This window comes from Phasianus colchicus, chromosome 10 (genome assembly GCF_987193195.1).
Source record: "Phasianus colchicus chromosome 10, bPhaCol1.hap1.1, whole genome shotgun sequence".
Taxonomy (NCBI): domain Eukaryota; kingdom Metazoa; phylum Chordata; class Aves; order Galliformes; family Phasianidae; genus Phasianus; species Phasianus colchicus.
Genome location: NC_143445.1, coordinates 4,905,127 through 4,922,702, shown reverse-complemented (window position 1 = coordinate 4,922,702; position 17,576 = coordinate 4,905,127). Strand labels below are relative to the sequence as shown.

General features: G+C 47.2%; 1 protein-coding gene and 1 long non-coding RNA gene across 2 annotated transcripts; one reads left to right on the top strand and one right to left on the bottom strand.

The window, feature by feature from the left end:
* Positions 1-1,219: 1,219 nt before the first annotated feature.
* A4GNT (alpha-1,4-N-acetylglucosaminyltransferase) lies at positions 1,220-4,876 on the bottom strand. The gene is made up of 3 exons (XM_031596220.2): positions 4,732-4,876; positions 3,341-3,790; positions 1,220-2,382 (listed from the first exon to the last, which is right to left on the bottom strand). The coding sequence occupies exons 1-3, from the start codon at positions 4,834-4,836 to the stop codon at positions 1,771-1,773; spliced, it is 1,167 nt and encodes a 388-aa protein (XP_031452080.2). The 5' UTR covers positions 4,837-4,876; the 3' UTR covers positions 1,220-1,770.
* Positions 4,877-14,177: 9,301 nt separating this feature from the next.
* Positions 14,178-17,576, top strand: LOC116231020 (uncharacterized). Its single transcript, XR_016469418.1, has 3 exons — positions 14,178-14,231; positions 15,949-16,244; positions 17,460-17,576. It is a non-coding gene; the product is annotated as an uncharacterized LOC116231020 (long non-coding RNA).

Below are 17,576 nucleotides of genomic sequence, written 5' to 3'. Positions count from 1 at the left end.
GTGCTGTAACCCTACACTCCTCCCCTGCTCCCCCCCCCCCCATCTTGTGACACTTAAAAGCACGGAGAAAAAGCAGTTCCTGATGCCCAAATTGGACAAAACCCTGCGTCTGTGGGCAGCACCGTGAAATCCACTGCCCTGCGCTGAGCTGTGTGAGCAGCACCCCAGGGAAGGGAGCAGAAAAATGTCCCCCCATGGCCTCTGCTGGCCCTCAGCATGGACTCAGTGGGCACTGATTGAGTTGAGCGTTCACTGGAGGATGGGGCTGAGCCTGTGGGGCTGGATGGAGACCCAAACCCACCATCCAAATGCATAAACCCCAAGCGTGCGGAGAGCTTTCTTCTCCCTATCAGTCCTGCTGCTGCTTCTAGCTGCAGAAAGCAGGCTGCAGATTGCAGCATGCTCATTAGCTGCTGTGTTTACAGAAGATAGCATTGTACAGATGGCAAACATTCTATGACGGGCAAGCCATCCGCCCCCGCCTTTCTGCTCCCAACCTAAAAACAGCTGCTCAGACAGACGCAGAAGAGATTTGCAAGCTGGGCTTTTCAGGGAGTTGGGTGGATTTGCATTACTCTTATGGGAAGAAAATAAAAGTCAGTGCAAGAGAATGCACTGCTTTCCTGAAGAATGTAAGGTCGCTGGGTGCTCTGATGGGATTAAATGGGGTCTCCCTTACTCTGTTCCCTTGGATGGCCCCAAGAATGGGGCAGCATGGAGGGAGCTCAGGAGAGGCTGGTGGGGAGATGTGGCCCATGGGAATCCTGGCTTTTTGCAATAGTTCCATGTGGCAACCAGCACCTTCAGGGTGAGCGGGATGCCAGTGGGAGGGAAGGAGACAAAAATGCAACGTGGGAACCCAAAAGAGATACAAGGAAGAAATAGGTGACAGCTGGACAAAGGTGACCTTCCTAGCACCTCCTGAAAGGGCATTCTAGGGCTGTTGTTCCCCATTTTATTACTAACAGAAACCCATTGATTTCAATGGGGTTTGGGAGTGCCAGCAGGCAGGTCCCATCAGTTCTTGGTGCCCCAGCACCTCCTCTTCAGGAGGTGCAACACTTTGCAACCAGAGCTGACTCCAGAGCCTGGGGAAGGGCAGCCTCATTCTGAAGGAGACAAAGAAGATGTGTGAGAGTGCAAATATGTCAAAAAAAAAGGGAATCTTTTTCCAGGGGAAAGCAAGCTCAGAGGTTGTGGTGGTTTACTATCCATTTTATTTTAACTTGCACTGATACGTCCCTCTCGAAAATGGAGGGTATAAAGTTCATGTGAGAAAAGCTCAGATTAATGAGAAGACAGTATTTTGGGCTACTCTTCATTAGCAGTTACTGTCATCCATCCCCTGCCATACACGTGCATTGCACCTGCTTGGAGGACTCAGCCCACCCCAAGGTCCTGTGTTGGTAACTTGTCTGATATGTAGCTGCCAATTCTGTCAAGAGGTGCATCTGAAATCCGTCGTAGGAAGGCAGCAAGTCTTTTTATGAACATCTCCTTTCACAAAGCTCAGTAGAAAGGTCCACAGGTCCCTTTGACTCATTAAGGTTTGGTTCACGAGCACTTCTAAAGAAATAAAACCAAATTTCCTAAACCTCTCACGCAAAAGTGTTGTTATAATGTCCCTGCAGGCTGCATCCAATGCATACGTTCCTTAGCAGCCTAAAGGAGCACGGGCAGTGGTTATGCAAAGGTCTTTCGACTGCAAAGCCAGCTGCTGACACCAACGGGGACAGTCTGGAAGAATCACTCCTTCCTTCTTCCTACACATCACACAGAGTCCTCGTAGCTTGTGAAGACCCTCAGCTCCGCGTTTCGGATCAGGTCCTCATAAGTGCTGGGGCAGTAGGTTTTGTACAGTTTTTCAGCCAGCGAGTTGCTCCCAGCAACCACAGCTTTCCGGTTGCGGTTCATGAAGTTCCACAAGTGCAGAGCATAGGAGTGGTTGAAGTCAGGGACTTTGTCCCATACATCATAGTAGCGGCTCCAGGCTGGGTACGGAATGGGGTAGAAACGCTGTGGGTTTAGGAAGGAGATGTTCTGACAGCTGTGATCCTCAACGCCTTTGAAATCTGTGAGATTGCAGATGGCTTTAAGCATCCTCGTCATTAAAAAGGGCCCCTGGTTTCCCCAGATGTTCCCATTGTACTTGAGAACAAAATTCTCCATGCAGTCCCAAATAAATTTGTGATGGGCAGGGAAACCAAAGATCCCGTTGCTGGAAAACCTTGACTTCTGTGCTGCCAGGAAGCTTCCCTCGGGGATGGGCCTGATGGAGATGACATCTGTGTCCATGTAGATGCCTCCATACTTCCAAATGAGGGCCAGTCTGCTGGCATCAGAGCTGACATGGACCCAGTTCTTCTCCTCTTCGGGATCTACCTGCAGTCAGAAAGGCGAGACAGTGATGCTTGGAGACTGACCACCCATCCACCCATCAGGATGTGAACTGCACCATAAAACACACCTACACGACCAGTCCACGTGCCTTCAAATGTCACTGATTGCCTTTCCTTCCTCCAGCTATTGAATTTTATTGGGAAAAAAAAGGATAATAGTGCAGTGCACAGCAATGCTTTGTTAATGTAAGTGAACATCGGAACATTTCACTTCGTGTTTTTTGAAACTCACAGTGTTAAACCAACGATGCCATGAATCATTGCTTGCTATATTACTGAAGCTGAAACTACTTTAAATGTTCCCTTCCTTATCACTCTCAGATCTTCCAAACAGGCCTGCGGGTTTCCATAGACTTTATTAGATTGGGGAGCTATTTCTTCCTCAGGAAAAGGAAGAGTTTGAAGGAAATCCAGCTTCATCACTTGTCCTGCAGGGAGATGGAGCCAAACAAACCTGACAAAAGCTTATTGCAAGTGATTTGCCAGGAGCTTGTTTTCAGGGTGGAGCTTGCAAGATCTTGGGTTTGGACATTGCGGTTACAAAAACTGAAATCTCACTCACATCTAATCTCCCGTGGGCTGTATCAGTGTGTGGCAGCCTTAATAAGCGCTCAGAGGACTTGGGCAAACTAGCTTCTGTTGAGCAAGATTATTAAGTGCTGTTTTATCAAAACACATGTGCAATCTATTTTTACCAACGCTTTGTTTGCCAAAAATCTGATTCTCCAGATAGTGGGAAAATGCTGATATTATGTTCAGTAAACAGATAGATGAACACATTGCAAAACATGGTAAAAATAAATGCGTTCTGAACCAGAACAATGAAAGTGACTGGTTTCTCGTTGCCAAGCCTATGCTCCTCTCTTCATTTCAAGCCTTCTTTAGAGTTTTCCCACCATCATTTCAACGTTTCCCTACTTCCCCCTCATCACGACCCTCACCTCATTGTACCACTGCAGAAGAGGGGTCTCCTGGAAGACGTTTTCCATCTGGAGGGGAAAAAGGAAGACATTCTTCATAGAAGATAAAAGCGAGAAGGCCGTGTAGCTGGAGTTCGTGTCCAACACGGTGTCATTTGTCAGCCCCTTCATGAAGAGGATGATGGGCCGGTCCTGGTAGATTCTGGCAGCAGACTCCACGGAGCAGGACACCAGTGGTGGTGGTTCCAGGCGCTCTGTCGTCTCCAGGAAGATGATGCTTCTGCCCAGGTTGAGGACCTGCTCAGGTGTCAGGAATTGCTTGGGCATAGGCATACAGGAGAAGAAGCAGCCAGATAGCAAGGAGATCTCGTACAAAATACCGGAGACGAAGAAGAAGCAGAGGCATATGTGGATTTTCTTCAACATTCTTGTTTTCCCTTGGGCTTTGAAGTGATGTCTCAGACATATATGCTAAGGAGAAACAGGGAAAAGCAAAAATATGTATCTGTGTTATGGCTTAGCAGGACTGGGAGTTGTTGGACTAGCTTTGGAAAGTGTGGCACGAAGGTAGCATAATCATGCCTTTACTCTTAGCAGGAAGACAGCATGGTGACATTCATGCCTTTCCCCCATAGCACTGTTCCTGGAGGTGTTCAGGAACTGTGGAGATGTGGCACTGAGGGATGGACCTCGTTAGTGGGCATGGTGGGGATGGGTTGTCATTTGCTCCTGCTGATCTCAGTGGTCTTTTCCAACCTTAATGATTCTATGATTGCATGGTGTTGTTCATGCCTTCTCCCATAGCATGAAGGTAGCAGTGTGATACTCATGCCTTTCCCCAGGACAAACCTGACATGAAACCTCGCAGTGCAGTAGGCTCTGCCTGAGGGATGAAGTGTTGTGTAGCCTCAACTCCTCACCCCCAACCAGAAACTGGGGACCTGGAGAAGTCCTGAAAAAGGGACACATGCCTACATCTCATGGCACAGCTATGCAGTTGTTGAGTTGGAAAAGACCTAGCGTGAGATGGGATGAGATTTTGGCACCTCACCCCTGGGGTAGGCTAGTGTAGTGAATGGTTCTTAAGCTTTGGAACATCATGCCAACATGTGCTTGTCTATAAGCAGACGTCCTTGGGATGTGAGAACCATCATCCCAAGGTGTGGTGGAGTTAAGTATCTCAGGGGACTATGAGTGCCAGCAATGGGAAGACCATAGTTATAGCTTTGGATGTCTCAGCCAAAGGGAACATGAGCACATAGGAACCAAAGTCTCTCCCAGTCTGCTCACATCTCAGCTTTTATCCCAAAGCCTGTAAAGGACTCAGGTCCTGCAGGGATGGAGGAACCAGCAAAAGGCAGATAGTGGACAGAAACCACACGGCTTTGTGCAAGCAGAGAGCTAGAAGGTACCTGGATTATAGTTCTGATAAATCCACATTTCCAGCTTGTTCGTTGGCCATCAGGCCTCCTGGAAGCCCAGCTCCTGGAGGAAGACACCCAAACTGTCTGGATCATGCAAGGAGTCTGGTGAAGGCAACAGATGGATGCTCAGAGAAAAACTGGCTTTACTTTCTCAGCCCAAGAGATGGTGTGAGGCCAATGGGACCCACCTAAAAGGACAAAGAATGGACAGGTTTTGGACATCTCCAGCCTGCATCAGCATGGCCCAGCTCTTCAATCCTAGTCTCACTGCAGCACAAACCCATACAGCACCAGGGAGCTCTGGCTGGTGAGAGGCAGGATTGAACCTTTGCTGAACTGCATCTACAGGCTCACAGTGTAGGGAAATCCCTCCTGAGATGACACCAGGTTGCATGGGAGCAGCCACATCTGCTCTGCAGGGATTAGCTATCACCCTGGAGCCAGGGTCTGATGGAAGGAAGCTGCATTGAATGACAACTCAGACCAAGTGATCTCATGAATGTGTTTGAAGACTGATTAATTAAAAGGAATGGGAGGAAATGAGACTGTGTGTTCAGTTAGTTAATAAGACGCATTACCATGTCACCCAGCCGGAATATAGATAAGTCTGCAGTGTAGAGAACCCCATGGAAATTCCCCTGGAAGCACTGAGCTTGAAGCTGTGGCAGCTCTTGCTCCATTTTTCAGAGCTACATCTCATCAAATTAAATATTAAAGCAATGGCTGCTCCCATAAGTATGGCTTTCCATGCTGCATAGCAAATTTTGCTGTTGCCCATTGCCAATGCATAGAAAATAGAAGGGTTTTTTTTTCTTTTTTTTTTTCTTTTTTTTTCTATACCCCAGGTTCTGCAACAGCACAGGAAAAAACACAGGGGTGAAGCAGTGAGATGCTTCAATCACCAGCATGGCTGTGGGGATAATCTGGCCAAGGCCAGCAAGTTTGCAGCCTGGAGGGGAGGAGATGCTGTTTTTTCTTTGATTACTGTTTTCCCCTTCTTTTTCTGACTTTCTCTCCTTGCACGGGTGCTCTGCAGAGGAGACCAACCCCCACCTCCAGGGCCTCTCTGCAGATAGGGAATGTGGACGGAAGACAGGGAGCGGAGAGCAAACATAAAGGTTTGGAAACGACGTGTTCCTGAGCCTGCTGATAAAGCCAGCGGTGCTGCAACACTGGATTTCCTTCCACATTCCCCTCCTGCCTCTCTCAGACAGACTTTGACATATTTCTAGTCACTTGAATATAAAACAGGAGAAGTTTAGCAGCTCTCTCACCAACCTCGGCTTGGCCAGAATTTCAAACTCTTCTTCCTATTATTTTCCCCTCCAAATCCCAGTTTAGACCCAAACCATGCACGCAGCTTATCTGATGTTTCCATGCAGTCTGGAGACTGGTACTCCCTCTCATCCTTTGCAATGTTAAAAATCTCAATGCCAGTCTGCTGGCTTTGGTTTTGATGAGAAATGGGACCACCTGGACTTTCCCATTACTGGTTGAGCATTTCTTCTCCAATGGCCTTGAGATCCAACATCTCCTGTCTGAACGAGGAGCCCAGCAGAGCCGTGGTAGCAATAGTCGTTCAAATTTAAAACAGTCCAGAAGGCATTTTATTTGCAAATTGTGGAGGGAGAATAAGTAGACCCTCCAACAGCTATCAGCTCCGTGTACAACATTGTGCGGAGCGACGCCAATCTTCATCGTCTCATTCTGAGAAATTGTTTTGCTTGGTTGGTTTTCCAAAACCCACTCTGTGGCGAGTTAGAATTCTCATCACATTTGACCTGGAGGCTGCTGTTATCAAAATGTTCACTTCTCCGCTCAAGTTAAAAGGACTGCAGAGCCGCGCGTTAAAAATAAATCCCAGCCATTGAATAGATTACCCTGCTGAGTGGGCTGCTTTTCGGCTGCAGCAGACGGCACGCTGGCTTGATGGCCCTTCTTGTAAAGATATTTCTTTTCTCCAGGCAATTGCAGCATTTCAAGTGCGGGATGAAAACGGTTGGGAGACTACAAGTGAGATTAGGAGAAGTGCCGCGTGCTACAGCACGGCTCCAGCTGTGTGATAACTCCTCTGCCATGCCCACAGGACACGTGCAGCAGGAGGGTGCAGTGGGATTTTGGGGCTTCCTATGAGAGTCAGAGGGTTTTGCACCCAACTGACAAAGTGGCCGTCCTTATTCCGCCAGGTGGGGAATAACTGTGTGCCATTCAGTGCTGATGCACTCGTGAGATTTCTTGGGCTTGCACTCCCGTGTCTTTGCAGAAGCTGCTAGAGCAAATTGCAATCAAGTCAGTGCCTGTGCGTGCACTTCAAAGGCAGTTCCCCTCCTGATTTAATACCAGGCACGTGTGGAAACCTGTATCAAACGGAAGTCCTATAGAAGAATACACCATATTCATTGCAGACTAATTAATGCAGATGTTCCAACTTCTAGCAATGCACACAAGTAAAGGTGCCTCCTCCCACACCACTTTTCCCTCTTTCCGATTCCCCATCCCGGCGTATTTATAGATAAATCAAAACTCACCTTTTGGCTGGAATAATCCAGCAAAGCCCTCGGTCCTCAGGGAAGCAAAGCCAATCTGGAGCAGGCAGGAAGGTGCTGGAGGAGCTGAACTGCCTCTCCTCTATCTTTTCCTGTGCCAGAGCTCGGAGCAGCCTCATAGCTTGCTCGTTACCTGCTCTGGTGTTTGCATTCTTGGTGCTCTGAGATAACACTGAGGAAGGAGCTGGGGCTGATCTCAGAGGCACAGGCACACAGCAGCAGGCAGCGCCCTGCTGGGGTCTCCAGGGATGGGGGATAGAGCCAAACAGCCTCCAAAACCCTGACTGCCTGCACCCTGTGGAGCACAGCTTTATTCCCAATTGCCTGGAAGAGAGGTGGTTTACATCATATTCAGCTTTCTTCTCTTTGTATCCAAAACTGCCCTTATGGAAGATACTTTGCATCGTAGTTTAGGTCTTTGCCCTATAACCAAGAAGGAATTTCCCAGAGTAGCATGAAATGCTATTGCCTTACTTGGAAGTGCTCACAACAGTGCCCTTCACAAATACATCCCAAATAGCACCCTGTGTCCTGAGCAATGTTCCAACACAGGTTGGGTCTATTTAATCCAGGCCAGGCTGGATGGGGCCCCTGGGCAGCCTGATCTAATGGGGGACAACCAGCCCACAGCAGGGGTTGGAATTGGAAGGGCTGTAGAGTCCCTTCCCACCCAAACTGTCCTGTGATCCTATGAATCCAAGGAGCACTTCACCAGCAACCCCACACCCATAGGGCTGGACTTGCTGCATGTTAACTTGTAGTGGAAATGTGGATGGTCAGCCAAATCATGGTCACCTCAAACCCCAAACAAAAAGGCTGCGGGGTATGAAGTTGCTTAATGGACTGCTTTTAAATTGCATTGCAATGCATTGCTTTTTGGAGCTGGACTTGGTCTTTATGGGTCCTTTCCAATTTGGGATAGTCTATGATTCTAAATGCACACAGCTAGTTTGCACTGAGCATGGCTGTGTTTACCAAATATCATCAGAGACCTCAGAAAACCCTCTGGGAGGAGTGTAGCAATGACTTGGCTCTTAACAGCCGTCTTGTGCTGGGTCAGCAGGATTTATAAGAGAGATGGAGCCACAAGGTCTAATAGAACCCCCAGGCAGATCCCTCCTGCACCAACCTACTGTGGTCAGTGCAAGGAAGCTAGAGCACTCTGCTGGGATACAGACCCCCAGAAGCGGCTCTTTGCAGCATCCCTCCTGCTCACTCCTTTTTGTTCTTCTCCTTTGATTTTTGGTGAGGCTGTAGTTTCAGGGCAGACTTACTAGTGAGGCAGGACACTCAGTGTGCCATGCACAAGGTGCAGAAGGATTGGGGATGAACAATCCAAGGTCCTTCTCCTGCAAAGGTTGAAATATTGTCAGAGAGGCAATCATATAAACATGGCAAACCCATGCATCTGCCACCCAGAAAACCACTTTTCTCCACCATCACCATACCCCTAGTGCTAAGAAACCAGAGAGAAGTGCTCAGCTGAGCACCTCTGCCATTTGTGGGGGCACGAGACAGCAAGAAGCCAGCTTGCCTTCTGCAACCCTCCACTGAGGAGGCCAGGGTGTGCCTCTCACTGGGTGCAAAGGGCCCAGCCTCCCCCGGCTGTGTTTGCACTCCCACGTGCAAACAGCCTGCTGCAGGCAGCTGCCAGGGATGTGGAAGCATTAATGCTGCCGCTGGCTGTGCAGAACAAACAGTTCTATGGAAAGCTGGCAAGATATCCCAGGCTTAATCAGCAGATAGCACTCAAAAGAGCATGCGGGAGGGCTCGGCTGACAAAAAAGTCCCTGGGAATGACGTAGGATGAGCCCCTGTGCCTGACACACCTCAGCTCTCCCCAGGAACCCTCTCCTTTGGCAAACATTTCACTCAGATCCATCTCTTGCAGTGAGGGAATAGGACGGTGTATAAAAGGCTGCATGCTCTTCCCGGGATAAATGTATCCATCCATCCCTTCCTGATGCATAGTGCTGAGCCTACAGTACGAGCTGATGCATAAATACAGGGGCAGAGATGCCATCTGGTACAAAAAGCTTCAGCCCAGCTTTTTACCACAAAAGCATCCCCGTGCCGCAGCATCACCCATCACTTCCATGTGCCACCACCCCCCTGGCCTGAGAATTTGCTACAGACTGTAGGCTGGTGGAGCACATGCCTCCAGCCTATGAGAATGGACAGGGTTGGAAGGAACCTGATGTCTCCCTGACGGCCTGACTTGATCCAACTCCCTGCAAGTGATGCCAACATAGAGCATTTTGCCCAGGGTGCCAACTGCACGTGTGCATCCTGAAGCATGAAAAGGAAGATGTGAAGAAAGCTGACTTGGCTGCTTGGTGGGAAAAATTGAAAGAACACTTCAAGGCAGAAATGGGGTAATTTGTCTTAGAGGGTTCTTCTGCTTGCCCCCTGCACCTCTGTGGATGAACACCAACATTTGGCTGAGCTCTAATCTCTTGAAGGAGCATCTTTACCCCAGAAAACTGCTTTTAGTGGCTGGATTCATCCTGACATTTAGCAATATGCTGGATAAATGGAGGCAAAGGTGCTCTCACATGGATGCCAGCATCTCACTGGGACTCTCTTCTCCTTCTCTGGGTTGCTGTGGGTCAGACACAACTGTGCTGATCTCACCTGTGTCCCATCAACCTGGCATGTGAGTTGGGGCCCTGATAGCCATGCACAGATGAAATACTAAACATAGGCAGGGTCAAACCCTGGTGCTGTTCTGCATTGCCCTCTAGAGGAGCGTGATTTTTGCTTCCCTGTGTGGAGAGCACTGAAAAATGAGGATCTGCAGGCAGAAGTCGGTCCAGGTCCCATGCATCCCCAAGGGCTTGGTGGCCTATGCTTTGCAGCAGGGATGGTGCCCAATCAAGGCAGCCTAGCTTTTTGCTCTGCAACCTTCCAAGTCTCCATCTTCTCTACAGCAGAGATCTTGTGGGGATTGCTCTCCTGAACAACCTTGCAGGCAGCAATCCTAAAAAAACTCACCCACACTCCAGCCTAGGGGCTTCGGTGTTCCTCTAGAGCCCTTAAAACACTACAGCATTTCCATACACTCTGCATTGCCCAGAGCAGGTTATTAAATAAAGTAATAGCTCGCTTACTAAGCCTCACCAAAGGGCTGTTCAGCTCCATGCCCACGATCACTGCCAAACATGGAGCTTAGTTAAGGTCCCTGGGGCTTATCAGCTGTTCATGCTTCCCATATCTCCCTCCTTAGATGCTGCAAAATGAGCCAGCATATGCCACTGTTTATCAAATTGTCTCCAAAGACCTTTCTAGAAAATTCCAGCCCAGGTGATGACTGTCTCAGGAGGTTATGAAGGATAAAAGTCAGATGGTCCTCATTCTGTGGATAGACAGCAACTAGACCCACATCATCTCATGTAGTCATGTATTCAGTGTCGAGCAAATGCTATTTCTCCTTGCCCATCCTCCTTAGCCATGTAGGTGGCCCTCCGCTACACCCACCCTGGTTTTCCAATGTGTTTCTTAACAGAGGTGTCCACAACTGGATGCAGTGTCCAGCTGTGGCCTTGAAAGGGGACCAAACCCTTCCTTCTCCCCAGTGCTTGATCTGGAGCAGGACCATAAGCTACAAAATCATGTTTTCTTAGTTATCCTACAGTATATACATATATATATTAATAGCTGTTTCTTGGTGAAGAGCAAACTCAATTGGTCCAGAGGAAGGTAATGCTGTGCCAGGACTAATACTGGGAGGCAACAAATGGAGAAGGAATGCAAGGAGCTGCATTGTGCCAAACTACATGTGACTGTGAAGCAATACTTCTGTGCTTAAGAGTTCCCATGTTTATATTTCTAACCCCTGTAATGTCCATACAGCTTTAGGAAGAAAACAAGAGTAACAACTGAAAAGACAGCCACCATATCTGCAATAAGAGATGCCTGATTTTACTTTAAGCTTTTTGCTGCTGCACAGCATCACTCCCTGCAAATACCTGTACGTTATTACAGCCTTCCTCTGCTTTGATTTAGTCAACCTTTGCAATATTAATTTATACATTATCATTTGGTGTTCCAAAGTGCTGACAGGGTTTGGAGTGTTTGCTGTATTGGACAAGCCTTTTTAAAACCAAACTCAAAACCACAAAAACCCCAAGATTTGTCACTTGAAGCTTAATGCTGTTAGTACTACACAGAGGGGAACAGTCTGGTTAGTGAGGGGTTCCTACGTCTACCTCTACATCACAGAGGCTTTTTGTGCTTGTGTTTGGAAAGCAAACACCATTAGAGTTCGTGGGAAAATTATCTGCTATGGATTGTATTTCAGCTACCAAGATCCAGACTGTGCCAGCCTCTCAGTCCCTACAGGGCAAGGTCCCACAAAGCAGAGCCCTCCAGCTTCTCTCCTGTACCCAAGTGAGGAGGTACAGAGCAAACCCACAGGTACCTGTGCTGCAAGCATGGCTCTGCTGGACAGCACAGCACTCCCAGCCCCCAGAAATGCTGGGAAACAGGGAAGCTCCAGACACCACTCCTCTAAGAAGCATCTCTGCATCACTAAGCCATCCTCCCAGGGCTTGTTCGAGTGCAAAGCACTCATGAGATGAGTGCTCTCCTAGCTCCGTGGCTTGAACAGGAAGGTCTTGTGTTGCCTCCTCCCTGTATAATACCAGAAGGCAACACCACCTGCACCCAGCATGAGCAGGCATGGCCCTTCCATCACCACTGCCTGAGGTCAGATCCCAACAGTGACAGAATGCACATCTGGAACAAGGAGTGCTGGCAGCCTGCAGCAGGAGCCTCTCGGCTTGATTTTATTACCATTTTATGGACAGCCGGCACCAAGAGCTTTCTATATTCATGAATTCATCAGATCTGTATTTCAAAAATAATAGATGTTGTTATTATTATTATTATTATTGGAATGAATTTCTTCTATTATGTTCTGAGTGATTGTAACTACTTACTGCCTCCAGCGCAGGAACCATCTGAAGAATAATACTTCTGTAGTCGTTGCTACAGGGTTGGGTGTTGGTTTTTTTGTGGTTGTTTTAAGTGAGAAAGGTAATAACCAGAACAGCAGCAGCAATCATAACAGAAATAGAGCCATTATGAGGTTGTGTATAAATACCAGGATTTTTTTTTTTTTTTTTTTTCAGGTAAAGCATGACTCACGCTTCTCCCTGAGATTTTTCTTGATTGCATGGAGTGCTGCCTCTAACAACAGCCTCACACTTTCTGCCTGCTTTATCTTACGCACGGAGGAAAGAAAGCAAAACAAATCTCAGCAGAATGACTTTCTGATCCATTGATTGCAAAGGAGGATGGTGAGGCTCTTTGCTCCAAGCCTCAGAGCTCTTCCACAAAGCCCTTATCAATGCCTGTTTGCCCAAGTGTGCCTCCTTCACTTGTGCCTATGATGTGTACTTTGGAGGTGGGGCTCCCATCGCCCTGAGCAACTTCAGAACTGCAGGTTTTTCTCCTCAAAAGCTCGTCCATAATATGCTGCGCGTTGGCAAAGAGCAAAGATGAACCAACTGACCATAAATTATGCACTCGCAAGCTAAATCTAGATAGCTAGTGGATAGAGCATAACAGCCGTGATAGATGGCTTTCCTCCAGCTAGCAGACAGCCTGGGGACTGGAAAATGAAGCAGAAGGGGCTGCAGAACTGCCCGGGAGGCTTCCAGGAAAAGTCCTAGCATGGACTGCTCTCCCTTGCCATCATAGCAGGGTTTATGGACAAAGTTACAAATCCTTCTTCACCCGAGTTGTTTGGTTCCCCGTTACAATTAGCAAGTGCCAGGCTCCATCCTGACCTCCCTTTTCATGTGACCCATATGGTGCTGCCATCCAAAGAGCTTCCACAGCATTCTGTACAATATGCGCTGTCAGCGTATTTTGACACGAGTCCAATAGCATGGATTCAAAAAAGATGGGATCCCACCATGCCAAAATACAACATTTGGTTGAGCATCTGCCAGAGCCTAACTAGCAGACTGTTGGGAATGTTGCATTTTCCTTTTTCTCTCTTTCTTTCTCTCTTTTTCTGTCCTTCTTTCTTTCGTTCCTTCTTTCTTTCCTTCTTTCTCTCCTTCTTTCCTTCTTTCTATTTTACTATTATTATATTTAAAGTGCACAAAGGCAAAGAGGATGGAGCATGGGAGATTCTCACACTAATACTATGTGACCGATTCATAGCAGGGTCTGCTAGGGAGGGGCATTCATCGCAAGCACCAGGCAAAAATTAAACTTTTGATCACAGCATGATAGTAAGTTGCTTTACCAATGCACTACAACACCCTTAACATATCCCTGTCCAGATCTTAGGTATTTTCTCCTATGAAATGCTGGAATGATTCTGCAAGACACAGATCCTGGGTCTGTCACAACAAGAACCATTCCCTTCCTTCAGCTCAGTGATGCTACATTACTTGAATATAAAATATTCAAATATACATTATTTGATAATAAAAGTTACGCATACATTTTGGTGGCTAAAATCCGCAGGGAATTTTGCCCTATGCTTTAGATTCAGAAACCCTTGATTTCACTGAATCACAAAATAATCAAGGTTGGAAAAGACCTCTAAAATCCCCAAGTCCAACTCAACCCAGCCCACCATGCCCACTGGCCGTGTCCCTAAGGGCCACAACTCCACAGTTCTTGAATCCCTCCAGGGACAGCGATTCCCCCACCCCACTGGGCAGATGTGCCATTTTGGTGAAGGTGAAGGCTCATTTTGGGATGTTGTATGGGAACTGTTGAGTCCTGGCCTGAACCACTGATTGAGCACCTGGGGAAAGGACCCAGTCAGCCCTGGGAGCACAGGTGAAGGCAATTGGGGTGGAGCCTGGCTGCACCTCTTTTAGACCCCATTTAAAGGCTGACTTCCACTAGGGAAGGATCTCTTTCTGAAGATTCCTCCTCTGTGGAGTTTCCCCTGGGAACCTTGATCCTTGGAGATGGGTGAGCAATCTTTTTCTCTTCCATTGTAACACTTTTTCATCACGTTGATCTTTCCAATTGTTACAGGTGTCCTTCATGGAAGTAGGTTTCCTCTTGAGATAATCTATCTTGCTGCCAAGAGGAGGGTTAACGTGGTGTCAATATAGCAACAGGTGAGGAATCCTGGAGAAAGTCTGATAGAAATTCATGCTACCTCCTTTCTTGATGTTGCACACGTGGATATTAGTAACTGGAGAGCCCTGGAGAAACTGCAGTCATATCTGAGATTGTGACAAAGATGTCCCTGTTCTCTTTAGGTTTGGCACCTTCTCCTTAAATGCTCCTGTTTGTCCCAGAGCATTTTCTGAACAATAATCCCAATCTCAACCTACTTTTACAGGCTTTCCATATAGTCATCAGTTTCACTTATCCACACAATTAGCCATAGCACAGTTTCACAAGGACTGTGACTGGAGAGAGGACTTGGCTTTAGTCTTGGTTTTAATAGAAAATTTGTCCTCTAAAAAGTAACTTTGTCTTGATGAACTGAGAGCTGGCTCAGTTTACACTTTTCTTTTTTTAAAGCTCTGAGAAAGCTTGTGCTGATATGAGGTGATGAGATAAGCTCCAAATCTCCTTGGTAAGGAGTGTGGGTGGAAAGATGAGAGGGACAGACAAAACCAGGAGGTCAGCAAAGTGAGACGTAGCCTTCCACTTGCTTTGTAGATGACTGGGTGTGACCATGTACATGGAATGGGGGAATGATTTAAAAAAAATAAAAAGCACTATACATAAAAGTAGGGCTTTCTACTATGAAAGCAGGACTAGGGTGAAGAGTAATCGTTGCTTTTTCCCCCAAAATTACACATTGACTGCAGAGTGGGGGCAGATATTCTCTAGAACAAGAGGAAGGGAATGAAAGCATTCATATGGGCAGAGGCAGCTGGATTCTGGGGTGCACTGAGATGAAGCCTGAGGGGTCAGGGAATTCTCCTCCTGCATGGAGACAAGTGGGACAAGACTGTGCAGAGGGGAAAACAGTGATTTCTAATGAGCCTTGCGGGTCAGGAAGCACTGACTGAACCCCCAAAAGGATTATGAGAAAAGTAAAGGAAGATAAGGGAAATGGAAAGCATGAGCTTGCCAGCTATGGATGTGTTAACCCATTTTTAGTTATACACGAGATCGTAGGACAAATTCTGAAGGAAACATTAATTAAAGGCACCGAGAAAAATGAGATAAAGTGCAACACAGGTTTACCAAAGGCAGTTTGTGCCAGACCGTGCTGACATCTTCCTTTGATAAGATAATTGGTTTTCCAGACAAGGGAAATTTGGTAGATCTAATCTATCTAGAGTTCAATAAAGCATTTGATATGGTGCCACATGGGAAATTATTAGTGGAGCTTGAGAAAATGAGAATTAACGGAAGGACTCGAAGCAGAGAGTGCAGGGGCTGGCATGGGGACAGCTGTGGGGTTGGTGTGGGACTGCTGGTGGGCATCTGAAAATGCCATCATGACACCAATCGTGATAGAGACCCCCCCAGGCTCAAGGCTGGGTGCAGGGCAGTGGGCTTGCTGAATTACCTGGATCTCTTTGCACCTCGACTCATGGGCATTTGGGGCTCACGACCTTGAGCTCTGAGGTGGGAGCATTGCTTCAGACTTTGTAGGGATGCTCTTACACCATGAGATGGCAATGTTGCTCCACCAAAAAGCATCTCTCTTCTCTTCCAGCACCAGTTAGGGGCGTCTGGAAACATTTCAGTATGTACTCCAAGAAATATCAGTGAATGCAACTGTGAAGTGATGATGATGAAAGCAGCTATATCAGCCCCTGCATGGCTCAGTCAGTGTGGCTCCGGACCACAGCCTCTATGTCTTGGGATGGGAACATGTGTGTGACATGGGAAGGAAGCATGCTGTGTCAAGACAGCTAAGAAAGAAGGCATCATTTCAGATCTGGTCTAAATCACCATTCCCAGAATAAAAAAAAAAAAAAAAAAAAAAGAAATTACACAAAGTTGCTCAGGGTAAGTGTGAATGGGTACGTATGCATGTGTGGCAGAGAGATGAGAAGACAATTTTATACAGAAATAAGATCTGCTTATCCCTTCCCTGTATTTTTAGTTTAAATTACACCCAAATGCCATCTGATCAATTTGGCTGAAATGAGCCCTTAATCCTAATAAATCTTGATCATCTTTTGAGACCTTGGGAAGCAGCAGAGAATGTGTTTGTGTAAAGCATTAACACCTTGATTCCAGCTACCTCGTCGTGTATCCTACTCACAGGTGTGCAGAAGTGCAGCTGGTAATGTCAAATGAGATATTGGAGAGAGAGACAAAGGAATGCTTTTGCCTGCTTTGTCCCCACACATCATCTCTGATGGGATTCACGTTCTCAACACGTGCTTCCACCTGTGCTGCGACAGAGTTTTAGCTCAGGATAAAATTCTCAGTTTTCTTTAAATCTTTGGAGGAAGAAAAGAGCCTCAATCTGCTCGTTATTCCTCAAACTTAGAACAATCCTGCCAACTTAAATACATTTTTCAGGGGGATTTATAAATACTGAGCTTGGCAAAGGGTGGTGTTTCAGAGAAATGCTGCTCCAAATTAGCCCAGTGGTGTAAATCAAGATGTATTCATTTGAATACAGGCATGATTATTTCTCCCAGCTGAGCATTTGATGGGGGGCTTTCTCTCATAACCTGCCTGTTGTCCTTTGGGTTCATCGTGATGCTGAGAGCTGCCTGTGGTGTGTGAGCTCTTCTCTCCCTGATGGCAGAGGAAAGGTGCAGAGGGATCCTGAAGGTGGTAGCATTGCCATTGCTAACTGACAGCAGCAGTGAGAGCATCTGAAAGAAAGGATGGTGCTGAAGATGCCCTGCAGAGATTGGCTCAGGGAGAGCATTCTTGCAACTGGCTTTGAAAATAGGAACAAAATGAGCAGTGCTGAACTTCCTATACTGGGAAATAAAGCAGTGAAAAGAGAATGGAAGTTAGCTTTGCAGCGTGCTGTGCAGCCCAGTGCTTAACAGTGCAGGTCAGCTGGGTGGGAGGCTGTGTTCAGATCTTTCTACTCTTGAAAATCTGCATATAGAATCCATGGGGAGTGTGCTCTTGTGGGTTCTTAATGCCTACAGATGCGTGGGAGTTGGGTTTCTCTCCTGGGGTGCACTTGAATGAATGCACTGATCCCACGGTCTTGAGCAGTCTGGCCTCCAGCTTCTGCACGTTTCTCTGTAGGACAAACCTTTGGAGCTCCACCCTACAGCACCTTGTTATTCCTGGAGCACTGCATAGATCCTGAACGTGGCTGTACAGGCATCCCTCTGCTTGCCAGCATTTTCCATATGAGGGCTT